The sequence below is a fragment of the Ixodes scapularis genome, unplaced genomic scaffold, assembly GCF_016920785.2.
Source record: "Ixodes scapularis isolate PalLabHiFi unplaced genomic scaffold, ASM1692078v2 PGA_scaffold10__122_contigs__length_95168666, whole genome shotgun sequence".
Taxonomy (NCBI): Eukaryota; Metazoa; Arthropoda; class Arachnida; order Ixodida; family Ixodidae; genus Ixodes; species Ixodes scapularis.
This window is the reverse complement of record NW_024609836.1, coordinates 19905248-19927929: the sequence shown is the minus strand read 5'-3', so window position 1 is coordinate 19927929 and position 22682 is coordinate 19905248. Positions and strand designations below refer to the sequence as shown.

Sequence of the window (22682 nt, the reverse complement as noted above, 5' to 3'; positions counted from 1 at the left end):
GCCGTTTACAACTCCCCGTAACACCGTATTAGAGCGCAGCTCTTGAGGAGGAGGAGGGAAGGGTACTGAGGGTAGGGTATACCCCCTCCTTCCTCCCGCCTCACCTTGTCATCCTGTCTGCTACCCCTCCCCCCGAGTGGCGTCGCCGTCGCCTCACAAGGGTCACATGACCTCACGGGGGTCATGTGACGTCACCGGGGTCACGTGACTTCACGGGGGTCATGTGGCCACTATGAGGTCACGTGACGATGACGATGACATCATCAGTGACGTCACCAGTGACGTCACTGTTGACGTCATCATCCCCAGTAACATCATCAGTGACAATGACGATGCGGATGCCGATGACGTCATCAGTGACGATGACGATGCGGATGCCGATGACGTCATCAGTGACAATGACGATGTGGATGCTGATGACATCACTGATGATGTCATCAGTGACGATGACGATGCCCATGACGTCATCAGTGACGTCACTGATGACATCATCAGTGACGTCACGCGTCCCATGATGCACCGCACAATTACGCCGACGGCGACGCCGACACCGCTCAAGCTGGAAACGGGTGCCTAAGAGGTGTGCTCTAAAATGTTACCTCCCATAGAGCAAATTTAGAGCTCTCTCTGTGGTTCCACCTGTCAATACGTTCTGTTTGCACAGACAAATGTCTGTGTAAGCAGAATGTATTGACAGAGAAAGCTCTTTTACATATCACTATTACATATTACTTTTACATATTACTATATTTCGTACACATCAGTTTAAAAATTAACAAGAAAGGTGCTTGTGTACTGAACTGAATGAAGTGCTTGGGAAAGTGTGCATTTTTGAACTGAATAGTTCTTTCGTACGCCAAAGATTACGGTCACCCAACAAAGCAGTGACCTGAGCCATACCGTGCCATCGTCCGCTAAATTTATTGGGCTAACCTTCAGCTAAACTTAGCGGGTCAACGTTCAGCTAAAGTTTGCAGGCCAATATTTAGCCAAATTTAACGAGATAAAGTTTAGCTAAAATATAGCGGGCCGACGTTCAGCTTAATTTAGTTGAGCCAACGTTCAGCTAAAATTAGTTGATTAAGATCATCTGGCGGGCTAGTTGGTTGTACATACGGAAATATACAGAGTGCAAAACAACAAGGAAGGAAATACTAGAGAGACAGGAAAGAGCACTGCTTCGCTCTTTCCTGTCTATAGTACTATCTATGTGGAGAGCGAGTTCGTCTGCTTCTTTTGCAGGGGAATTGTGGTGGCGTCGGAACACCGAGCTTTGTTTGGCTCTGACTAAAGGATAGTGGGTAGACCTCAAAGCAAGCTGCCTTGAAGTCTACAGACTATCCTTCAATCATAGCCAATCAGAGCTCGGTGTTCTGACGTTACCACATCCCCTGCAAAAGAAGCAGACGAATTTTCACTCTGCATAGCGCTGTCTATCTATAGCTAGTATATAAAGAAGCCCTGTTTATAGCTATAGTGCTCTCTCCTGCCTCCCTCATACTTTCTTTCTCGTCGTTTTTGCACTTTACTATCTCAAGAAAATGAGTAATTTAAAAGACAACTCGTCTTCATTTTTTTTTTTTTTAAACAATGCAGTGTTTTCTTTTTATCGCCTAGGAAGACCACACATCAAGTATGACGACCTAGTTCTCTCCAAATGTTTCTTAACCCCTTAAGTGCCAAATTTCTTTTTCCAAAAGTAACTTAAAAGTGCCATATTTTTTATTTTGAATTGTTATTCCTCTCGTATTACACGTAAAATTTGAAAAGTTTATTACGCAAAAATCAGCGGAGGTGAAAAAAATATTTGCCAACTGAAATGAGTGCTGCCATCTATGATCAACGCCGCAAAACTACTTAGACGAGCCTAGCTTGTTCGTGGAACTGAGGGCTACCAAAAAAAACACCGGACGAGCTGAGCTTGTCCACAGCATTTTTAGCCAGAAAGTGGCCAACGAGCTCAGCTCGTTTAAGGCACTTAAGGGGTTAAACAGTCCAGCAAACTCTGTAATGCGCCAAGTTTCCGAAATCGGCAGACTCGAGCGGGCAAATTGAGGTATAGCCAACAGGGCAGTCAAGGCTACGGCTCGGGCGTAGCCAACATTGAGCTAAACATCATCACCATTGCCCCTTTTCACTTGTTTTTACTTCTCTGGGCAAGCGTGACGGGTGACATCAGCAACATTCCTTCTCGGTGCTCAGCGGTGTCCACGTGATTGGCGTAACTCGCCTGCGCAGCTCGCTCCTCAAGAGCAGTCTGGCCATTCCCACCGTCTCCCGCGTCTCAACCGCCGTCGTCATCTCACCATTTATGATTATTGTCCCTTGGAGTTTCGTTAACACTACAGACACTATGTGCGCAGACTTATGCCGTAGTTGTGCAGAAGTCGTCCAATGCCGTAGACACCAAAAACGTGGTGAAGAGTGCGGTGCAGACGACACTTGCGTCTGGCACATGCCCGTCTTGATCCCACCCGTCGTTGCGTAAAGGATCACGTGACATCTCGTAACCTGTAGTAGCCATGTTCTTGGCAGCCCGAGGCCAATGTTGCCAAACAGAGCCGAATTTTCGGTTTCAATTTCTGCTCGTGTTTCAAGCAAGATTTAACAATATACATCACATTTTTCGTGAGGAAAATTGTTCAGTGTCTTTTATTAATGCTTTTTAATGTGAAATTACTCATTGTCCTGAAATCTTCGAAATTGAGTGAAGTTGCCCTTTAACATTCAGCTAAATATAGCTGGCCAAAGTTTAGCTTAATTTAGAAGGCTAATGTTTAGTAAATTCATTGGACTAACATTTTGCTAAAATTTGGAGGTTAACATTCAGCTAAATTTTATTATTGAATGTTACCAGTCTAACACAGAACTAAATTTAATGGATCATCATGAAGCTAAATTTAGTGGGCTAACATTCTGCTAAATTAAGTGGGCTAACCTTCAGCTAAATTAAGTTGGCTAACCTTCAGCTAAATGTAGTGGCCAACCTTTAAATTTAATGGGCTAACGATTAGTTTAATTCTAAGCTGAATTAATGCATTTTTGATTCGGTGCCATGACTATACCAGTGTTGAAAGGACTTCTCAGCTGCATTCACAACATTGCCTTTGCGTCAGGCAAAAAAACGTTCAGCCTTTCCACTCCCGTGAAGAAGGAAGACCAGCGGAGCTGTACTCGATAAACTGTGTGCTTCTTCTTCTTCGTCGTCGTCCGTTTTTCGCGCTGTTTCCTGCGATGAATTCCCGCCAACGCGCCCAACTATCCATTCTTCTATTGTAGCTGGAAAGGTTGCCGCCATCTATGAGCGACGGCGGAAACCATACTGGTTGTGTGCTTGCCGCCGTCGCTTACAGATGGCGGTAGCTGTCCAGGTAGGTTTGTGTCGACATACACGGACTCAATCCTGGGGAACCTAGCTTTTAACGGCTCCGCCGTAAAAGCTTTGTTTCACGGGCGCTTGCGCATCCACCACTGCGTGACATTGGACAACGTGCGCACATTTGTCCCTTGTCAGGCAGTTTCGTCTTCTACGGTTGGCGGGGCACACCACTAGACATTCCTCTCCGTAGAACTTGGTTTGTGTCTACTATCAGATCTAAAGCACTACTCATCACGGTCTTGATTTAGCTTTAGGCAAGGGCATTAACTTGTGTGTGTATTCCCTTCCCTGCATACCTCGGTGACCACAAGACTGTGTGGTGTGTGATCTAGTAGTATGAGAGCAGTATTGATAAAAGTGAACTGCACTCAATATTAGGTATTGCTGTCACTTCTTTGCACACTGTGGTGTAAAGATGGGCAATTTGTTTACTGCACATTCCCTTTAAAGGTGAGACTAAACTGTCGTGTTCTAACTCGTCCAGGTATCCATCGGTGAACATCCAAGACTTCAGCTCCAGCTGGCGCAGCGGCATGGGCTTCAACGCGCTGATCCACGCACATCGGCCGGACCTGATTGACTACGACGCGCTGCAGCCAGCCGACCACATTGACAATCTCAACAACGCCTTCAATGTTGCACAGAGGGAACTGGGCATCCCGAGGCTTCTCGACGCCGAAGGTTTGGATGGCCTCTGCCTAGGGGTAGCTTTATGGGTCAGGCTTGGGGCGCAGCAGTGGAATCACAGGCAGATTTAATCTAGTGAGCGAATGTGATGTCACTGATCAAAATAATTGCTATTTCACCAATAATGATGCATTTCTTCCTTAAATTGAAACTAGCTTGATCATGCTGATAAAGGCTGGGGAGCGCAGAATGTTGTAAATGAGCTCAGTGCATGCTATGTGTGTGTGTGACATCATGAGGTCATGTAATTGGCATTGCACACATCATGATGTAATGTGATGTCATGGTGTCACACGATATGATGTCCCGTGACATGACCGAGTCACATGTCATATCACATGACAGTCACATAACTTCATGATGTCACACAGCACCTTGGTGTCAAGTGACATAGTAATTCTGTGTGACATTTTGATATCACAAGGCACCAGGACATCATGTGGCACTGCAATGTCACAGTCGTGTGACGTCATGGTGCCGGTAACAACATAATGACAAGAGGAACTGTGATGTCGCATGACATCAAGATGTCATTACTCACCAGGACGTCATCTTGACATCACGTGGATGTCAAGGTGACGTCCACATGGTGTAATTACGATGGGACATGATGATGATGTCATGTGACAATGATGTTAGGATGTTCACATAGCATCACAGTGATGTCTGGATGACATTGTGGTGACGTCACCATTACGTCATAGTGGCACCGTGATCTAACTGTAATGTCATGACAGTCACATGGTGTCATGTTACATTATAACATCACGGTGACATTGCTGTGACATTTACACTTTCTGTGTTAAAACTAGTGTGTTTCTTGATATAAAAATAAGTTTGCTTGGGGAGAGGGAGGGGGAGGAAAAGGAAGAAAAGGAGGAGACAGCCACCCCCCCCCCCTTCCCTGCTTCTGTCTGAAAAAAACTTTTGGGGACATGTACAAGGTTTGCGGTAGTAATTCGGGGTGCAGACAAAACCATTTTACAAAAGTAATTGTAAACAATTCTGTTTTTGGCGTGATGCAAAAAACAACAAATTTGATGTTTCTTTTTAAACATTTTTAAACAGCGCAAGTCTGCTATGTCTTTGTGGCACAGTAACACTAGTTTATGCTTTAGGTAAGATATTTAGTCAGTGCAGCACCACTGGTAGCCTGGGGTCTTCAGCGTGCATCAGGCAGTAGTGGTACGCATCAATACACCGGTGCGATGCTGATCCAGATTGCAACGGAAAAAGTTGTTCTGTTAGTAAACAAAAAGAGGCAGTGATCTTGTATCACAATTCACTTTCTTTTCTTGTTTATGTGTGATCAGCACTGTGCAATGCACATTAAAAGGCCCACCAGGTTAACAGCCATACTGCACCGCCAAAACTGCCTGTCTACAGTAGTGAGACAAGTTGCCTTATTTTGTGGCATTAACTTTGTGCGACCTGAATATCCGTTCAACCAATTTGACTTGACATCTACGAGTGTGAGGTGCTCGGTGAAACTTTGTCGATCTTATATTTTTAAGTTATCAGAGTAATGAATGTGCAGGTAGCTTTATTAAATATCGGAATCATACTTATTAAGGAAGCAGGAATGCATGGTGCTTTCTTTTGGCCAATGGTAAGGAAAAGTAGGGAGCTTTTACTATTTTAGCATACTTATGCTTTTTGCTTTATGAAGACACCCGGAATGTTTCCAGATATATTAAGCATAATTAGCACATACCGTAAAATACTGAGGGAGTGCCCATCTCAGTTTCACTGAAAACTAGGTTATTTTAAACATGGGTGCTTCTCCCGGCAAATAGGGCACTTAACATATTATTTGCAGAATTCCCAAATTTGAGAGATGCTAATAGTGGGTGCTTGAATGAAGTGAACGCTTCCACGGTATTTAACAATAATGTATTTAATAAACATATCTTAAGGGCCTTTGTTATAGCTTCGATATCCAGATATATACTATAAAAGTTGTACCTAAGAATGAGACTTTGATACTGGAAGTTTTTGCTGTCTCATATATTCCCCTGCCTTTACACACTCCCAGACATTGACACCAACAAGCCCGACGAGAAGTCTGTGATGACGTACGTGGCGTCATACTACCACACGTTTGCCCGGATGAAGAACGAGATGAAGCAGGGTCGTAGGATTGCCAACGTGAGTTCATTTCTCTCGCGAGTTTTTGAGCGTTACTCAAACCACATGTTGCTAGGGGTGGTTTAACTAAAGACAAAGCTACGAATCATGATTTGGGCGTTTTGGACGATTTGGCACAGTGTGCATACGCCGCTTTTAATTAAACATCCTTCTTTTGCACTCTCAGTAGCTATGGTTCCGACTAAATAGTTCCCGGCCGAAGTGCCTGCGATCTGACGGGCTCATTGCGGTTTATAAATGTTCCACACACCTGAAATCGGTTGCGCGGTAAACATCTTGAGGGGGTTCGAATTATTCCTTGGGCTTGTTACGAGGCATACCAGATGCAGAATCTAAACCCTTGACATTTTGATGCGAAGCAACGTTTGATGCCCTCCTCGAGCTTTCTCCGTCCTCCGCAAATTGGTGACTTTGGCCGCTCGCCGGCGCGTCGCCCGTGCAGATTGTGGCCCAGATGATGGACGCAGACCGGCAGAAGAGTTGGTACGAGCGTCTGACGTCCAAGCTGCTCGAGTGGATTCAGGCCAAGACGGCCGAGCTGCAGGACCGCCGCTTCCCAAACTCCCTCGAGGGCATCCAGGGGGAGCTGCTGCGCTTCAAGGAGTATCGCACCGTCGAGAAACCACCCAAGTGAGCCGCAGCCACACGCTGCTCCGGCGGCATTCCCTACACGGCCCATACTTGACGTCGACTGTCTTCTGCTATTTTGTCGAAAGCTTCCTGCTACAGAGAGCACGGGGCCTCGTCTGGCGCCTCATTCGCGCACACTCTCGCGCGAAGGAGGCGCTGAATGAAGCCACATGCTCGCGGAAGTTGCTTTGACAGTTTTGCGGCACTGCAGAAACTACGCTAGCCTCATCAATATAGCGCGAAATAGTTGATGTGGTGTGTAGTAGTGGATTGGTGTGTTTCCGGCTGACATTGTAGATTGAAGCCATTGCTCGTTCATTGTAACGAGCCGTTACTAACATGACCCTCTATTGAGCAAAGACGACTTTCAGACTATGTTTTAAGTGTAGAAAATCGAGACCTTCATTTCTTTTATACTTTCCATATTTTATATTTATCTTTTATATTTTCTATATTTTATATTTGAGGAATGCAGAAATGTTGGCCCTATAGCATTGAGGCTCGTTCGTTGTGCTTATTGTTCTTCCCCTCCCGTAAGTTTTCGTGAACATGCTCGGAAGGAGTTGCAGTGGTTTAAAGTTTGAAATGCTTCTGAATGCTTAAACTTTAGTTGCCACAAATGTGACCACTGTGGCTACATACGAAGGGATCGGAAGTCTGAAAAATGAATGGTCCTTCAGCTACTCAAAGGAACTTTATATGGCTGGCAAGTTTTCCTGCTCCTTGCCCCAAGGGCGTAGTGACGTCACGGTGCCGAGCTCTGAAGGATATATTGGGTGTCTTCACCCTCCTTTTCTACATTTGAGAAAGAGGCAGAAAATTAATTACCTTGAAGGGTAAATACTTTTTGTCAATTCAACGGCTACCAAACTCGCTACAAGGAACATAAGAACTCGCGGTCGAGACATTCTTTGCTACCCACTGAGGAGAATGCCCTTCTGAGAGGGCGGAGCTCCGTCGCGCACAGGATCACCCCCTTTCACCTTTTTGCACCTCCTCTCCCAGGCGCATGATTTAGCAGTTCTGGCTTAGCTGGCTTGTTGCCTTCCTCTGCCAGGTGGCGTTAGCTCGTTCTTAATTTCTTCTCGCATGAATAGTAGTCAAACTTTTGTAGGTTGTGGCTCGCATCTCGGTAAATTTGCTCACACTAGTTTTTCCCGCATAACTCGCCAGAATTAGGGATGTCACAACCTTGCAGAGGTTCCAGTTTGACCAAGTTCAACTTTTTTAAATTCGTAATGCAGAGTCCAACAATAGTTCGACCTAAGTTTAGCTATTATACGTGTGTGCACAAATTGAGAATGAGCTGACGCCACCTGGCAGATGGGGCAACGAACTAGCTAATCCATTAAAATAATATATGTTTGCTTTATATTGCATCAACATTTGTAATCATTTTCTAAAACTTAAAAGAATCTACCGCACAAAATAATTTTTATTCATTTCGGAATTTTCGCATGCAGGTCAAGAAATGCTGATAAAAAAATTAATGTCGTTGAATTTCGCTGGAAGTTTCGAGAGCCAGTTTCACTAGGTTGGATGTCTGATGTTAAAGTTTGCCGCGTCCCTAACCTTGTGCGGCTCGACGAGAGTTTGAGACATTGGCGCTGCCGGCACGCAGGTACAAGGAGCGCAGCGACATCGAGGCCCTGCTGTTCGACATCCAGACGAAGCAGAAGGCGCTGGGGCGGCCCCTGTACAGCCCGCCCGAGGGCAAGATGGCGCACGACATCCAGCGGGCCTGGGACCAGCTGGAGGAGGCGGAGCACGCCCGGGAGGTGGCCCTGCGGGAGGAGCTGCTGCGCCAGAAGAAACTGGAGAACCTGGCTTGCCGCTTCGACCGCAAGAGCGCCGTGCGCGAGGGCTACCTCAAGGAGATGATCCAGGTGCTGTCGGACCCCCGCTACGGCAGCAACCTGTCCCAGGTCGAGGCCACTGTCAAGAAGCACGAGGCCATCAGCGCCGACATTCTCGCCAGGGTGAACCTCTTTCTGGACGCATTTCCGAGCACCGTGCACTCTCTGCGACCACGGCTCAGTTTGTAATTGACAAAGTGGTCTGCACGCGTGTGTTATTTACCTGCTTCGAGTATGCATACGGGGTAATAAGCCCGACGAATAGGATGCGACATATTAGCTTGCGAACGGCAAGATAAGGACGAGGCTCTTACTATCTTGATCTACACATTAGACTACAAAGAGCCTGCCAGGCCTGAAATGTTTCGCCTAGCTTTATTCGCCGCTGCCTCCGTCCCTTCGAAACTTGACAATATTGTTTTGATTCCTCGCTAGAGCTTGCTTTGATGGTCCTGGTAGGTCATCTTATGTTTGTATCGATGTAGCAAGACATTTGAATTGCAGTAGTGCTACAACTAAAGTCGTCGGTTGGTCACGGGAGGTTCGTCCGCCGAATGTAGACAGTTAGATATTTTTGGAAATTGGTCTTAATGGGACTAAAAACTTCGTGGACGAAAAATATTTCTGGAATTTCCGCGGCAGCTTCTAAGCGGCTTAGTAAGGAAACATTAATGCGGTACGGGACCGTGCGACGCAGTGATTTTGGCAACAGGTTTTTGTGGAGAAAAGAGCATACTAGGCATGGTAGAATTTACGGCGAGAGCGACTGCTTATAGAGATGGTAGCTCAACCAATCGTGGAATGGTGTCTTGAAGGAGGGAAGACGAGCAAACAATGAATGATGATTGCCAATGAGCATCGGAACGTACATGGCTATTATGGACATCCTAGGATTGTGCAAATATCCTAATTTTTGAGTAGTAGTTCTGTATAATACGCCGTTTGAGATTCCCTTTGCGTTGCAGTCACCAACCAATTATTTATGACTTTGCAGGGATCGAAAAAACATCCGAATAATAGAGCAGTCCGAAAAATTGTCAGATTAAGAAACTTGCCTTTATTACGACTAAGTGGGCTAAAAAAAGCCGTAAATAGTGCCTTGCTTCAGGTCATGCTTGCACGCCTCGTTTTTGGTTATGCCTCTGTTTGCATTCGGCAACTTTCTATTAGCTTGAGAATCGCTGCCTTCTTTTCTAGCATTATGGTCGAGTACTTTCTGCGCTGAGCGACACATCGCGGTGGCGGAAGAACAGATGGGGCAATGACGTGATGGTGATTCCCGCTGATCGCTCGCAACGATTTTGTCAGAAAAATTTAACTTTTGGACTTCAATCTGTCAGAAACGTTGGCCGTGAATATGCACTATTTCCCCCTATCGGGTAAATCACAGTTCCTCCTTAATGTCAGAAATATCCAACAAGTCCAAATTATCAGCATCCGGAAAATCGGTCGGCGACTGTATTTGCATTTTTAAGAGTGTTGATTGTGCTGGGTTAGCCTCGTTGAGCACGCTTCTTACCAAGCACCGGTGCAGTGTGGAGAAAAGGCACCTATGGAGCTAACTTGCCACGAGAACACTGCGGCCGGCACAAATATTGCAGCCGTGCCCTTATTAGAAAGGTGCCCTTTCAAAGCGGGATGATGCACGCACGCACCATGGTGTAGAAACTGGAACTTTAATTATGTTCATATTTATATTTTGTAAAATTTTCAAAATTAAACTCTGGGTATTCTGTGAGAATATATGTCAGGCAGTGGTTCCTGGCAACCTGCGTTCATCGTTATTGATTTTAGTTTTTTCAAATTTGTGACTGTAGAAGGAATATCTGCATGTAGAAAAATGGTCTTGTAAATCCACTTAATCAATCGGGCATAGCTAAGCATCTTCATAGGTTTAGTTTTATGTCAAATCCATTGTCTAGTTGCCATCTCAATGTAGGCATTGGACTTTCTGAGTGCACTGCCCATATAGTTAGATTAAAATTAACCTAGCTTTGAAATTGACATAGCTTGGGAACAACTATTCACCATTCACTTTAAAAACATTCGGCCCTAACAACTATTGTCTTCGAATTCCCCGGGAACTTAAAATCCACTATTTGCAAGTGCCTAGAAAATCCACCTGTTACGTTTTATGTGCTAGTCCCGAATTTGAATTATTCCTACTCTGAGAAGTTGTCTTTCAAGTGTTTCTATACTTTGCACGGAGAGAGCAGCGACGGAAAATAGTTTGATATATTTGATAGTTGCTTTCTTTTTTTTTTTAATAGGAGCTATTGAAAAGAACTTTGAGCACTGGTTAGCTTCATATGGAGCCCACCGAGACAACCCTAGAAATTGCTGTTGCAGGAGGAGCGATTCCAGAACCTGACAAAGATGGCTGAGCAACTTGAGAAAGAAAACTACCATGCAAAGGATCGCATTAGGCTCAAGTGAGTTTCCTTTCCTGGTGAACTCGCAACACTGCTTTCAGTTTTTATTTCTACAAATACTTTCGATTTGAATGTGATCATACGACGGAGATCAGTCATGGTTGTGTTCCCAATTAGGGTTTGGTTGGACGTCCTTTTTAATACTTTTGATATGTAGAGCTTAATTGAATCTTCTCACGAGCAGCACCTGCTTTAGCGAAGAATATTAGCTGTTTAAGGTGAATGAGTTGAGGCTGCAGAAAAAAAAGCTGGAAAGATGTTTCTTAGCTATAGGAACTCTCTGAGTATGGATATGTTGCAACTTTTCAGAGACCAAAAAGGGTCTTTTATCGACTGATGTTTCAATGCAGGATGTGTTTACGGGCTGGTTTTGCCATCAAGAGCGCCACTAAAAAGTGTCACGCAGGTTCCCTCGGCGCATATGAAACACTTCATCCCCTGCCAGGAATTGAATTCTGAACCTCTCACTTCGCAGTGCGGTGCTCTACCTTCGATAGAAATAACAGAGAACATGCAGGCGAGCTGGTGGACTTTCAACTTTTTAATACCCAAGAACAAAAAAATTGATGCGAGGGGAGAACTTTTTTATTATTATTTATGATAACTGAATGAAAATTTCACAGTTTATAGTGCTTGAGCTCCTTTTTAAAAGTGTGGTGTTAGTTTTGACATAGCTTGTTTTTTATGTCCTGGATGCTAGACAAATGCAGAAAGAACCATATTTCTTGCAGACAGATGGGGCATGGCAACAGACTTAAGAAATAAGCTAATCTGCTCCTTTTAAGCACTTGAGTGCAATGAACAACAAAGATAATGTGTGCGAGACCTCTTATGTTTAATTAATTGAAAATTACAAAAATGCATTTCCAAAGAACTAATAAAAGTTTCTTAAATTTTTCATAAATATAAAAACAAACATTAACTAAATCTAAATAGTTGCACTCTACATATTCTAAAACACATGCTTTAGAATGTGGTTGTCTTAGGATAATATTTGGTTGTGATAGGAACCTCGATCTAATGAACCCCAATCTAACGAAAACCTAAATTTAACAATATTTTTTTTTTCGTCTCCCTATCTTGCTTCCATTGAAGACAATGTATTTTATCTCTCAATTTAGCAAAGTACTTTTGCGCCGCTGTTTCGATTTAACGAAGTCTTGGAAAATTGCATATACACATATCAACAGCCTCCACGAGAAAAAAAAAAAAAATTAACAGCAGCAAAACATTACTGTCGAAAACTAAGCAGGAGTTCTTCAAATGCTTATTTGACTAATTTTACAATTATAACCGGTCTCTATTATTTTTATACATAAAATATAAAGATTCATAAATAATAAACCACTAAAATCCTAAATTAAATTTTTTGCAAACTATTGCCGTTTTCTTACCTTTATAGGGTGGGTGGTGCTCTTAGTTCAGTAGGTGCCTTGGATAAAGTTTTGTATGGAAACAGATTACGTCACACCATTGTCTCTTTGGGAAGCTCGCATGCTTCCCTTCAGCACCACTCGGATTGGGATCCTTTGCACTGAATCTTTTGGGTCACCAAGGGAGGAGCGGCACACTTTCCTGCCCTTTCCACTCCTCCTCGCTCCACGCACTCTTTCTGCACCACCGGTTTCTCCTTCCTCTTTCCACCCCGCTCCACTTCACGTGCTTTCTCAAAACCCCTGCTTCTGCTGCTCCTCTCGTTCCTGCATGCTGGGTCCGTAGCTCAGTCAGCAGCATACTCGGTTTCATGCCGGTGACCTGAGTTTGATTCCTGGCACTGGTTTCCATTTCTTTTCAAGATTGTTTAGCAGTTACGGACTGGCCGACTTGCACTATTCGTGCTTATGCGGCTCCTGAGGTTGGTCCGCCTTATAAAACTACCCCTTTAAAAAGTGGACCTTTGCACTAGCAGATTGGCTTGAATGTTTTTTGTTAGAGCTGCTAGCTGTGTATTTGTTTTGTCTCAAAACATTTGTCACCCCCTCATAGGGACAAATAACATGATGCCATGTGATCACCTATTCACTATAGACTTCATGATCTTGTAAGCTATAGTTACGTGATCATGTGACCACCATAGATGTCACTCGATCCACCAGTTACATGATCATGTGAACTAAGGTAACCTGTAATGCTTTTTTGTAATGCTCTAGAACAGTGGTTTTCAAATAGGGGTCTGCGGACCCTTGGGGTCCACGAAGGCATTCTGGAGGTTCGCAAATTCCTGTCTGATCGGACAAGTCTGGCCATAAAAGTTGTATTTTTTCCAGATTGAAAAAAAACAAAAAAACGTTCAAATGTTCGGGTGAGTTTTCTTGTGTGTGTGTTAATGAGAGAAGTCTACTTCACACTAGTCATTAGTTACATCCATTTATTAAATCGTTATCGTAATTAACCTATATCTTTCCCTTCCCCTCGTCACGAACGGGATCCTCCATTGTCTCCGCCGATCCACAAAGGGTCCGTGAAACATCAATGTTTGAGAACCACTGGTTTAGAAGGCAAAGCCAGCTCATAAAAGCATTTTGCTTTAAAAAAAGGCACAAATGAAATTGAACTAGGTTTTTGCACACAGATTGAGAAGACGTCGGAAAGAAATTTAAATGTTTCTATCCTCTGGATGAAGTTGGGAGAGACACAATGTGCAACATGTTTCAAGCTCGTAGCACTATACCAGCAAGGTACATATGGAGCAACTATAGCCACGCCTACCAAAGCACCTCTACTAGCATAGGGGATAGAATATCATATTACATGGCGAAAGGTCAGTGGTTCGATTCACACAAAATGGAAAGTCTAAAAAAAAAAAAATAACCGGCGGTGCTATATTACAGCGGAGCTGTTAAGGGCTAGTTTCTCCAGGATTGTGTCCCCCGCAAAGAAATGTATGTCGACACAAAATCTAGACAGCTATCGCCATCTATGAGCGACGGCAGCAACCAGACAACCCGCTTGCCGGCTTTGCTCAAAGATGGCGGCAACCTTTCCAGCTTTTCCACTCTGGTTTTCACTAGAGTGGAAAGGCTGCATTTCTCTAGGCGTCATCCTAGATGTCATCCTTAAGGTCGTCCTAGATGTCGTCCTTGAGGTCGTCTAGATGTCGTCCCTGAGGTGGTCCTAGGCATCATCCTCTAGGTGTCGTCCTCAAGGTCGTCTTTAAAGTCGTCCTTGAGGTCGTCCTAGACGTCGTCCTAAGGCGTAGTCCTTGAGGTCGTCTGACCATAGTACAGCTTCGCTGGTCTTCCTTCTTCACCAGAGCGGAAAGGCTGAAAGTTGTTTTTGTTCCGTTTTGCGATGCTCTGGACTTGAAAATCAGCCACCTACTCAGCGTTAAAGCTTGAAGGGAGTAAAGTGGAGCGAATAAATTTAGTGGAGTGGGTAAAGCGGAGCGCAGAAGAGCGTGCAGTTGGAGGCGTCTGCCGCCTCCTGAGCGTCGGCTGCAGTGCCCATCCACCCCTTAGGGAGGGAGAGATCCTGGGGCGCTGGGGGCTGCTGCTGGAGCTGCTGGAGAAGCACCGGCTGACACTGTCGAGCGTGAGCCTGCTCATGGGCCTGCTGCGGGAAGCGGACACCCTGCACGCCGAGATCCGGGCCATGGAGGCGGGCTTCCTGTCGGACGAGTATGGCCGCCACCTGCTAGCTGTGGAGGACCTGCGCCAGAAGCAGGCCCTGGACGAGCTCAACTTGGCCTCCAGGGGCGAGGCCATCCGGCGCCTCACCCTCCAGGCGGCTCCGCTGCTCGGCCACAGGGAGGGCCCTGTGCTGCAGCGCAGGCTGGACGAGCTCAACGCCGACTTCGCCAGGTCTGGGGACACTCCTTCTCTCGCAGGGACGCCCTGGGCACTTTTAAAAGAAAGCTGAAAAGGCGATTTCCATCTTGTAATCGCCAATTACAATTTCAACGTAGCCCCGCCCATCGTGGCACGCCGAGTGCAGGAGAGTACGAGAGCGGAGAGAGAAACTAGCAAAAGGGACATTGGCGGTGGGGCCAGATGTCCCTTGCCCGCTACTAAGCTGGCTCCGGGAGGCCGACGACGATGTCACAACGTCATTGACAGATAAAGGGTGACGGAGAGGCTCACCGCATGCACTGCGAGAATCGTTGCGCACAATTAACGGTATAGATGCGGTTCACGTTTACTTCTGCACAAGTGCAATAATTGAATTCTGGGACAAAATGCTAGAGAAGTCCACTCCTAACTCAGATTTATTGAAAAGTGCTTCAGCTTTTTTTGTTTATTTGTTTATTTTGTGACACGCATATCCGCACTTAAATAAGTGTTTCTGAGCTTTGATAATTTCTTTATAAGGAAGAAGATGCGTAAAGGATAAGACGAGACAATCGCTGCTGCAAAAGCAGTCGTATACCGTCCAGTCTATTTCTTACCGCCGTGCCCCTTTTATAGAAGCGATAGCCTGGTTGTGGACCTGCCCGTGCTGAAGTGGTCCCGTTTCTCCACAGCCTGGGCAAGCTGGCCTCCCAGCGGCGGCGTCTGCTGGACGACTGGCGGGCCTACTTCCAGTTTGTGCAGGACCACGAGGAGGAGGAGGCCTGGGTCAAAGAGAAGCAGCGCATCTGCAAGGCTCAGGTCGCCGGCAAGGACCTCCTCGCCCTCGTGTCGCTCCAGCAGAAGCACAAGGTGCGTGTTTGCTCCAAACCAGAAACCACTCTTGGGGCATCTCGTCACGATCCTTAAAGATTAACCATTTGCCGGTCTGGAAACTCCGGCAGTTTCCCCCCTACTCCGTCTGACCTTACAACTGACCATAGCGGATGCTACGAGCTTTTGTAGCCAGTCCAAGGCCATGTGAGTTTTACGGGACCTTGGAGAGAGGATGCAGTGACTTTGCATAATTCACGGATCTGGATTGACTTGTATGGCTCGTATCGTCCGCTGCATTTGGACGAAAGGTGAAGCAGAGTATGGTATGTTCTGTCACATCAAGCAGCGCTCATCAATGTAGGAACAATTGTGAATTTTTTTCGATAGGTCCACAAGGTTTTACAAAGGAGTAAACACATTTAGTGACTTTCTTCCCGGTGGCTTCTCTGAGCTTTGGCTTACCCACTAGGTTCTTCGAGCAATTTGACTGCTTGACTCCTAATGTCAGCAGTGTGCCTCTGGTGCTTCCATTTGTCCCTAGGGAAAACATTCCCATAGCACGACGAAAACCTTCCAGACTAGGTAATCTAAAGAACATAGTCTTTTCTACGGGAGATTTCTTTCGCTTCTCAATATAACTTTTTATCCTTCCACCAGGTGGCGCCACTTTCCCGGTGCCTCGCGTGTCTCATGCTCACCTGTTGATTGAGTGTGTGGTTTGGGGAAACTCGACAAATTGGTGGGGATGTAACGGGAGAGAAATGCTTGGCTTCATGGTTCCCCTTGGGTCGTTTCTCGTGCGAGAAGTGAGCTGTGCAGTAAACTTATTTTTCTATTGGGTTTGAGGAAGACATAACTGAGGCCTGTAAAACTTTTAGGTAGGACTGAAAAAAAAAAAAGGGTGCCTTTTTTTACCCACAATGGTGCGAAAAAGTAAAAGCGATCACTGTAGCGCATTCGCACAATGCAGGCAAAATGTTGTCATTACGTACCTGATGAGGGAGACGCAAAGTGGTTAATGCAAATTGCCATCGTGGTTGGCATCGTGAATGCCACTGACGACTGCCACGAGTGCTCGGGGATCGTCAGTAAAGTAACTGGGCAAGGTGAGACACTGGATGCGCGTGGCAATGTTGCCGTGTAAGCGCCTCTCCTTCGTGCTGTCGTACCTCAGATCCTCACGTCTCCGTGTACGTGTGGCACAGGCAACCTCTTGTTGCTGGTCAGCATGGGCGCAACACTGGTTGCGAGCCGCGGAAGCCAGCTGTTCCCCCGCACTCGCTCTTGGGATGGAGTGTGGCCTTGGCCCAGCGCGCCATCGGGAAGAGTCTGCGGCAGTGGTGATGCAAGCAAAGGCATAGGCTCTCCCACTGTTGTGGAGCAATGAAGGGATGGTGTAATGGTTGACGTTCAGCGATGAGCGGAGAGGGGGACGCATGCAGATAAACGATGCGAAACTCGTTCATCTGCATGCGAGTTTTGGGCGACGAGCTTTGGCAGAACATATATTTCAAGTTGGATTCAAGTAGTAGAGAAGTTATAATGAAATTGAACAGGGTAGAAGTTTCTAAAACACTCCAACATCATACATAGCAACTGGATACCGTCAAGGTGGGTTTCATACAAAGTGAGTAGTGTTTCAAAACACTTATTTTGAAGTTATTGTTAGCAGACGACGGGGAAGGCGCTCTGCTGACGCTTCCTCGTCGTCGCGCCATTATCAGCATGTTGTCGGGTATCTTTTCCCTCTTCGGGTGGCACGGCCAATGGGAACACCCGACTTCTCTCTCTTCGCGCCACGAGGTGAGAGAAGGGTTTTTTCATCTCCGCTGTGACGATAGGCAACAACAAACGCCAACACCGAAATCCCTCCAAAGTGTCGCCTGTAAAGCCATTGCTTTAAAATGACTAAGCAGAGATTGTTTGTAACGCGGAAAGTGCGTGGCTTAACTCACTTTTTTTATGTAAAATCTGTTATATGGCTGGCACCTAACCGTTTCCGGTTCTTACTTGAGTGACTGCACCTGAAAATGTGAGTGCAAGCCAAACGCTGATGCAGCACTTTTCTCCTCACTGATTGGACACATGTGCCAGCTATGCCTCTTGCTGAGTAAATGTGAGTTCAATGTGTCACATTATGCGATGAAACATTGTTGCCAGCGATGCATCCTGCTCTTAGCATGCTCTGAACGAGTGAGCTCTCGAGGCTTTCAGCCTTCCTGCCATGTGCACGCTCTCTTTTCTTTCTTTTTTACAGTCATTGCTATACGGGTGACACTTCGCAGGGATTTTGCTGTCGGCGTTTGTTGTCTGTTGTCACAGTTGAGATGGAAAAACCCTTCTTGTCTCACGTTATGGTGTGAGGACAGAGAAGTCGGGTGTTCCACATAGCTGGCACAAAGCGAAGAGAGGAGAGCCCCAACGGATTTGTTGATAACAACGCGATGACGCGGAAGCGTCATCGCGTTGTCAGCAGAGCATTTTTCCCTGTCATCTGCTAACAATGACTTCAAGACAGTTGTTTTCAAACATTTTTGCGTTATACGAAATCCCACTTTGGCAGTATCCAGTTGGTATGTGTAATGTTGGAAGGTTTTAGAAACTTCCACTGCGTTTGATTTCACTACAACATCTCTACTTTCTGAACACAACTTGAAACATAAAATATGTTTTGCCAAAACACGTCACCTTGCACCTGCCTTTCCCGCAGAGTTTGGCCTCGTTTCTCTGCTTGCCTCCCCCACTCCGCTCATTCCTGAACATCAACGTTACCCTCTCACTTCACCGCTCAACAACCCTGGGAAAACTTGCGCCTTCGCTTGCATCGTTACTGCCGCAGACTCTTCCTACGGGCGCCGCTGCGCTAAGGTTGTACTCTGTACCGGGAGTAAGCACGGAGGGAATGGCTGGCTTCTGCGGTGCGTGCGACCTTGTGTTTAGAAGGGAGATTGACACGCATATTTGGTGACTCGCCTTGCCCAGTTAGTTGTCCGATCACTGAGCACTCGTGGCAGTCGTCAGTGGCATCCACAACGCCAACCTCGTGGCAATGTGCATTAACCACTTTGCACTTCTGTCCTCAGGCATATGACAACACCACTTTGCCTGCATTACGCAAATGTGCTACAGTCATTGCTTCTACTTCGGTGCATTTTTTGGATAGAGCCGTTCACGAGGAGGCCGTGGTGTTCCTGGAGTTATGGTGCTGTAACTGCTGCAGCGCCAAAAACGGTGGCACTATGATCACCTCTAGTTCCACAACTGCATCTTGATCTGTGTTACCACTGCTTTGTTTTCAGTAGAATGAACTTGGTGCATAACATCTTTCGTAAAAGCTCCAAAGTAATTCAATACCACCGTGCGAGTGATGTGGTTAATGGGTTGTTTGGTTCGAGGTATAAATGCCAGGAAGAAGAACGATAAATATAGGTATGCAGACTCCACAAAGTGCTTTGAGATGTCTGTTCACGTACATTTATAATTTCTTCTGTACAATACTGCACACAAGGGGCGACAAAAGCAGGATTAGAAATTATAAACTGACGAGGTAAACATTAAAACAAGTTTTTTGCTGGCCCGAGAATTTCCGTCTCGGTTCATTCTGTATCCCCTCGCATTCTTGTCGGTTTTATTCGGAGACCGGCAAGCTGCGACAGGAGTAGGATATTTATTTCCACCGGGTTCGCGACGGCACATTTTATTTCGGCATTATTTGTCGCAGCAAAATAATTTCGCATGTACAACCTTTCAGGCATTGGAAGCGGAAATCCGAGGCCACGAGGGACGCATCCAGAAGCTCGTCCAAGCAGGGGATGCGCTAATTCAACAGCGGCACAGCCAGAGCCCCGACGTGGAGCAGCGGCTGGAGGCGCTCCACGCCCGCTGGGCCGAGCTGGCTGAGCTAGCCGCAGGAAAGCGAAAGCGCCTCGAAGACGCCTACGAGGCCTTCCAGGTGAGCCTCTCCCCACACCTCGCGACGTCGTGAGGTCACGTGACTCGCGTGCCGATCGAGTGCGTCATTTTTTCCGTGAGACCCGGCCCAATAACGTATTCCCCGAGTAGGGGTGTGTGCATGTCGCGGGCGCACACTCTTACGGGTTGTCACTCCCCCGCTGCAGTACCATGCGGACGCCAACGAGGCGGAGTCGTGGGTGCGGGAAAAGCAGGCCCTGGTGTCGAGCTGCGACTATGGCAAGGACGAACCGAGCGCCCAGGCCCTGCTGCAGCGCCACTCCTGCCTGGAGAGTGAGATGAACGCCTACGGCAACGACATCCGCCGCCTCCGGGACCAGGCCGACCACATGGCCCGCTCGGGGCTGGACTCTCTTGCCATCGTGAGTGGTTCCTTCCTCTCATCTCACTCGGGCGCTGCAGCGGCGTTCTCTGCACCGTCCAATGGAATTCCTCCGGGCTCCGATTTGAGGCGAGGCGAGAGCGAGAGATTTCTTGGCTGGTTGTTGGACCTGGCGTCGCAGCTTTCTGCCGGGTGCACATCGTTAACCGGCGAGACATTTTCTACGCACGTGCGAATCGATGATGAAGCGATATTTTGGCGGCAACGTTTTGCCCGTTCAAGAACGGTGAGAGAGGCATCATGGCTTCTGACGAGCTCGTCCCGAGCGCTCCTTCGTCCAGCGGTCGACGTCTGCTCTTTTACGTCGACGAAACAACTTGAGATTTGCGAAGGAATAGCAGGTTGTCGAATACTTCCTACTAGAATAGCCAACGTTGACAATTTCGTCCCGTGTCCGATCTCGCCTTGCGGACTATCCACTTTTTTCAGTTTTGTTAGCCCTTGGCAGACGACTTGCCATGTTTTCTTATTCATTTTTGCCCGCGAATCACATTCCGCCGCAGACATCTCCCATTCTTCACTCGCTTAAGCCGACGAACCATCTGCAAACGATATCTCGGCTCCATGAACAGAGGCAAATTAGATCTCGCGGTGACTAAAATGAGACCCCAAGGCCGTTTCGCTGGTGAATGCGGCTATCTCTCCCGGCTAGTCATGCAACCGGCTCGGAGGGCAGGAAAAACCCTGCATTCCAGCATTACTCAGCATTTCAGCCGAAAAATTAATGTCGTTAATTTTTCTTCCTCTTCTCTTTTCATGTGCACCTTGCTCCATTTATTGAAACTCACAAAACTATTATTACACCCTTGTAGTACCTCGATGAAGAAATATTTGATGCGAGTGCTGCATCAGCGTTTGGCTCGTGTGCTTTTACCACTTGAACATATCGCGTTTGGTTGAAACAGTTAGGGTTGAGCCAGTTGGATTTTGTCCCCAATAGTTGGCTGCTATTTGCAAGTTCTAGGTGCAACATAATGGTTAGGGTTCGGAGTTTTCGGATCAACCCAAAAAACTCGAAAAGACACTTGCTGGTGAAATTATGCATATTTGATTTTATTAGAAGAACTCATAATTTTAAGGTCAAGATGGCAAAATAAAAACCAAAAAGATGGTGTTTTACGAATAAATTTTGTGAGAGCACAGGGTCAGTGGTTCTGAGGACTGGCCACCTCCATTTTCCTTTTTAATCTTCAAACTACTTTTTAATCTTCAAACTACTTACAAAAGGGTTTGCCGTTTATCTCGTCAAGGTTCGGACAGAACAATGGATCATAGTACTTCTGGGTCACGACAAGAGCCACTGTCCCTGTTTCCAATTTGGAGGAGCATACTATCCTATAGACGCTTTGCAGCAGCTGTGCATGGGCGCCGCCATAACTGACCTTCAGTTTTTGTTTCCTCTTATTGAATTCTCTTCACTTCACCATTACCATTGCAGGCCAGGTTATGGCCATCTTAAATTTTATTACGTCCTTCTACCCAGCATTGGCCTTTCTGGAGGCTCTTCAACACTTGTTTCAGTGGCTCAGTATCTCTATAAGATGAAAGAAGGTCAGCAATGGCGGCTGTAATCTGGCGCGTGTGTAAAGCGTCTATTTCTGCTTCTTGGACGGAGGAGGGGTTGTGTTTTTATAGCAGTGAAAGCTTCAAACTTGTACATTTCGTAGGAGGGGTCAGGGCAGCTGGGGCTTCTCAGCTTCCCACCGACTACGTCGACCAGTATGAAGTTATTTCAAAGTACCATATTTCCTCGAGCAATAGCCACACCGTTTATGAAGAAAACCTGAGGGTCTGCTTTTTCACGGAGCATGCAGATCACCAATCGCCACGATGGAAAGCACGATGCCAGTGATTTATGGGATAGAGATAACATCTTCACGCGAAGATACCATCTGTGAAAATTGCATTTACGAAGAATCCTGTTTTTGACTTAGTTATTCGCTATCTTATTTATGCGCAACGCAACGATTAACTGTATATATGTTCTGCAGGAAAGTAGACGCAAGGGCCTTCTTCATAAATAGTGCAGCTACTACTCAAATAAATATGGTATTGACATTAATTGAAGCAATACTTTTTTGCGAGAATTGTTGCGGGACTGTTAGTATTACGAGTGGTAGGGCACCAATGCCAAATGCAGCCGCGAAAGTATTATTCAATACAGGTGATTTTAAAGAATTGAGGGTAACGTTTGTGTGTGGATATCCTTTATTTTAATTTTAATGCGATAGCATTACTCGGCTACTACTCCAGATTCCTGGCCGTGTTTTCAGGTTCCCTGCTAAATTTAGCGAAAAACTTGCGTCACATAACCTATGCACCAATTCAGTTTTCCCGCTAAATTTGGCAGGAAAATTCATGTCGCACTACCTCACGTCACAGAACCTACAGACATATTCAGGTTCCCTGCTAAATTTAGTGGAAAATAGAAGTCGCGTGATCTATGCGCCAATTCAGTTCCCCTCCAACCTGCCCATGTGTGCAACGATAAGCACTGTCGTATTCATAGATATTCACCCCTGTGGTTTCTACATTTTTTAATTTTTTTATTTAAAATTTGTAAATACACCGAAATCAAACTTGAAAAAATTGGGA

General features: G+C 46.1%; 1 protein-coding gene across 1 annotated transcript in view; it reads left to right on the top strand.

Moving 5' to 3' along the window:
- LOC120846391 (spectrin beta chain, non-erythrocytic 1) overlaps nucleotides 1-22682 on the top strand; it is a 289174-nt gene that overhangs the window by 112075 nt on the left and 154417 nt on the right. Inside the window, exons 6-14 of the mRNA XM_040218123.3 lie at nucleotides 3864-4060; nucleotides 6102-6214; nucleotides 6657-6844; nucleotides 8466-8823; nucleotides 11050-11132; nucleotides 14591-14932; nucleotides 15592-15769; nucleotides 19485-19685; nucleotides 19852-20067. Coding sequence (XP_040074057.1) covers nucleotides 3864-4060; nucleotides 6102-6214; nucleotides 6657-6844; nucleotides 8466-8823; nucleotides 11050-11132; nucleotides 14591-14932; nucleotides 15592-15769; nucleotides 19485-19685; nucleotides 19852-20067 — 1876 coding nt within the window. The remainder of the gene's footprint in view (nucleotides 1-3863; nucleotides 4061-6101; nucleotides 6215-6656; nucleotides 6845-8465; nucleotides 8824-11049; nucleotides 11133-14590; nucleotides 14933-15591; nucleotides 15770-19484; nucleotides 19686-19851; nucleotides 20068-22682) is intronic.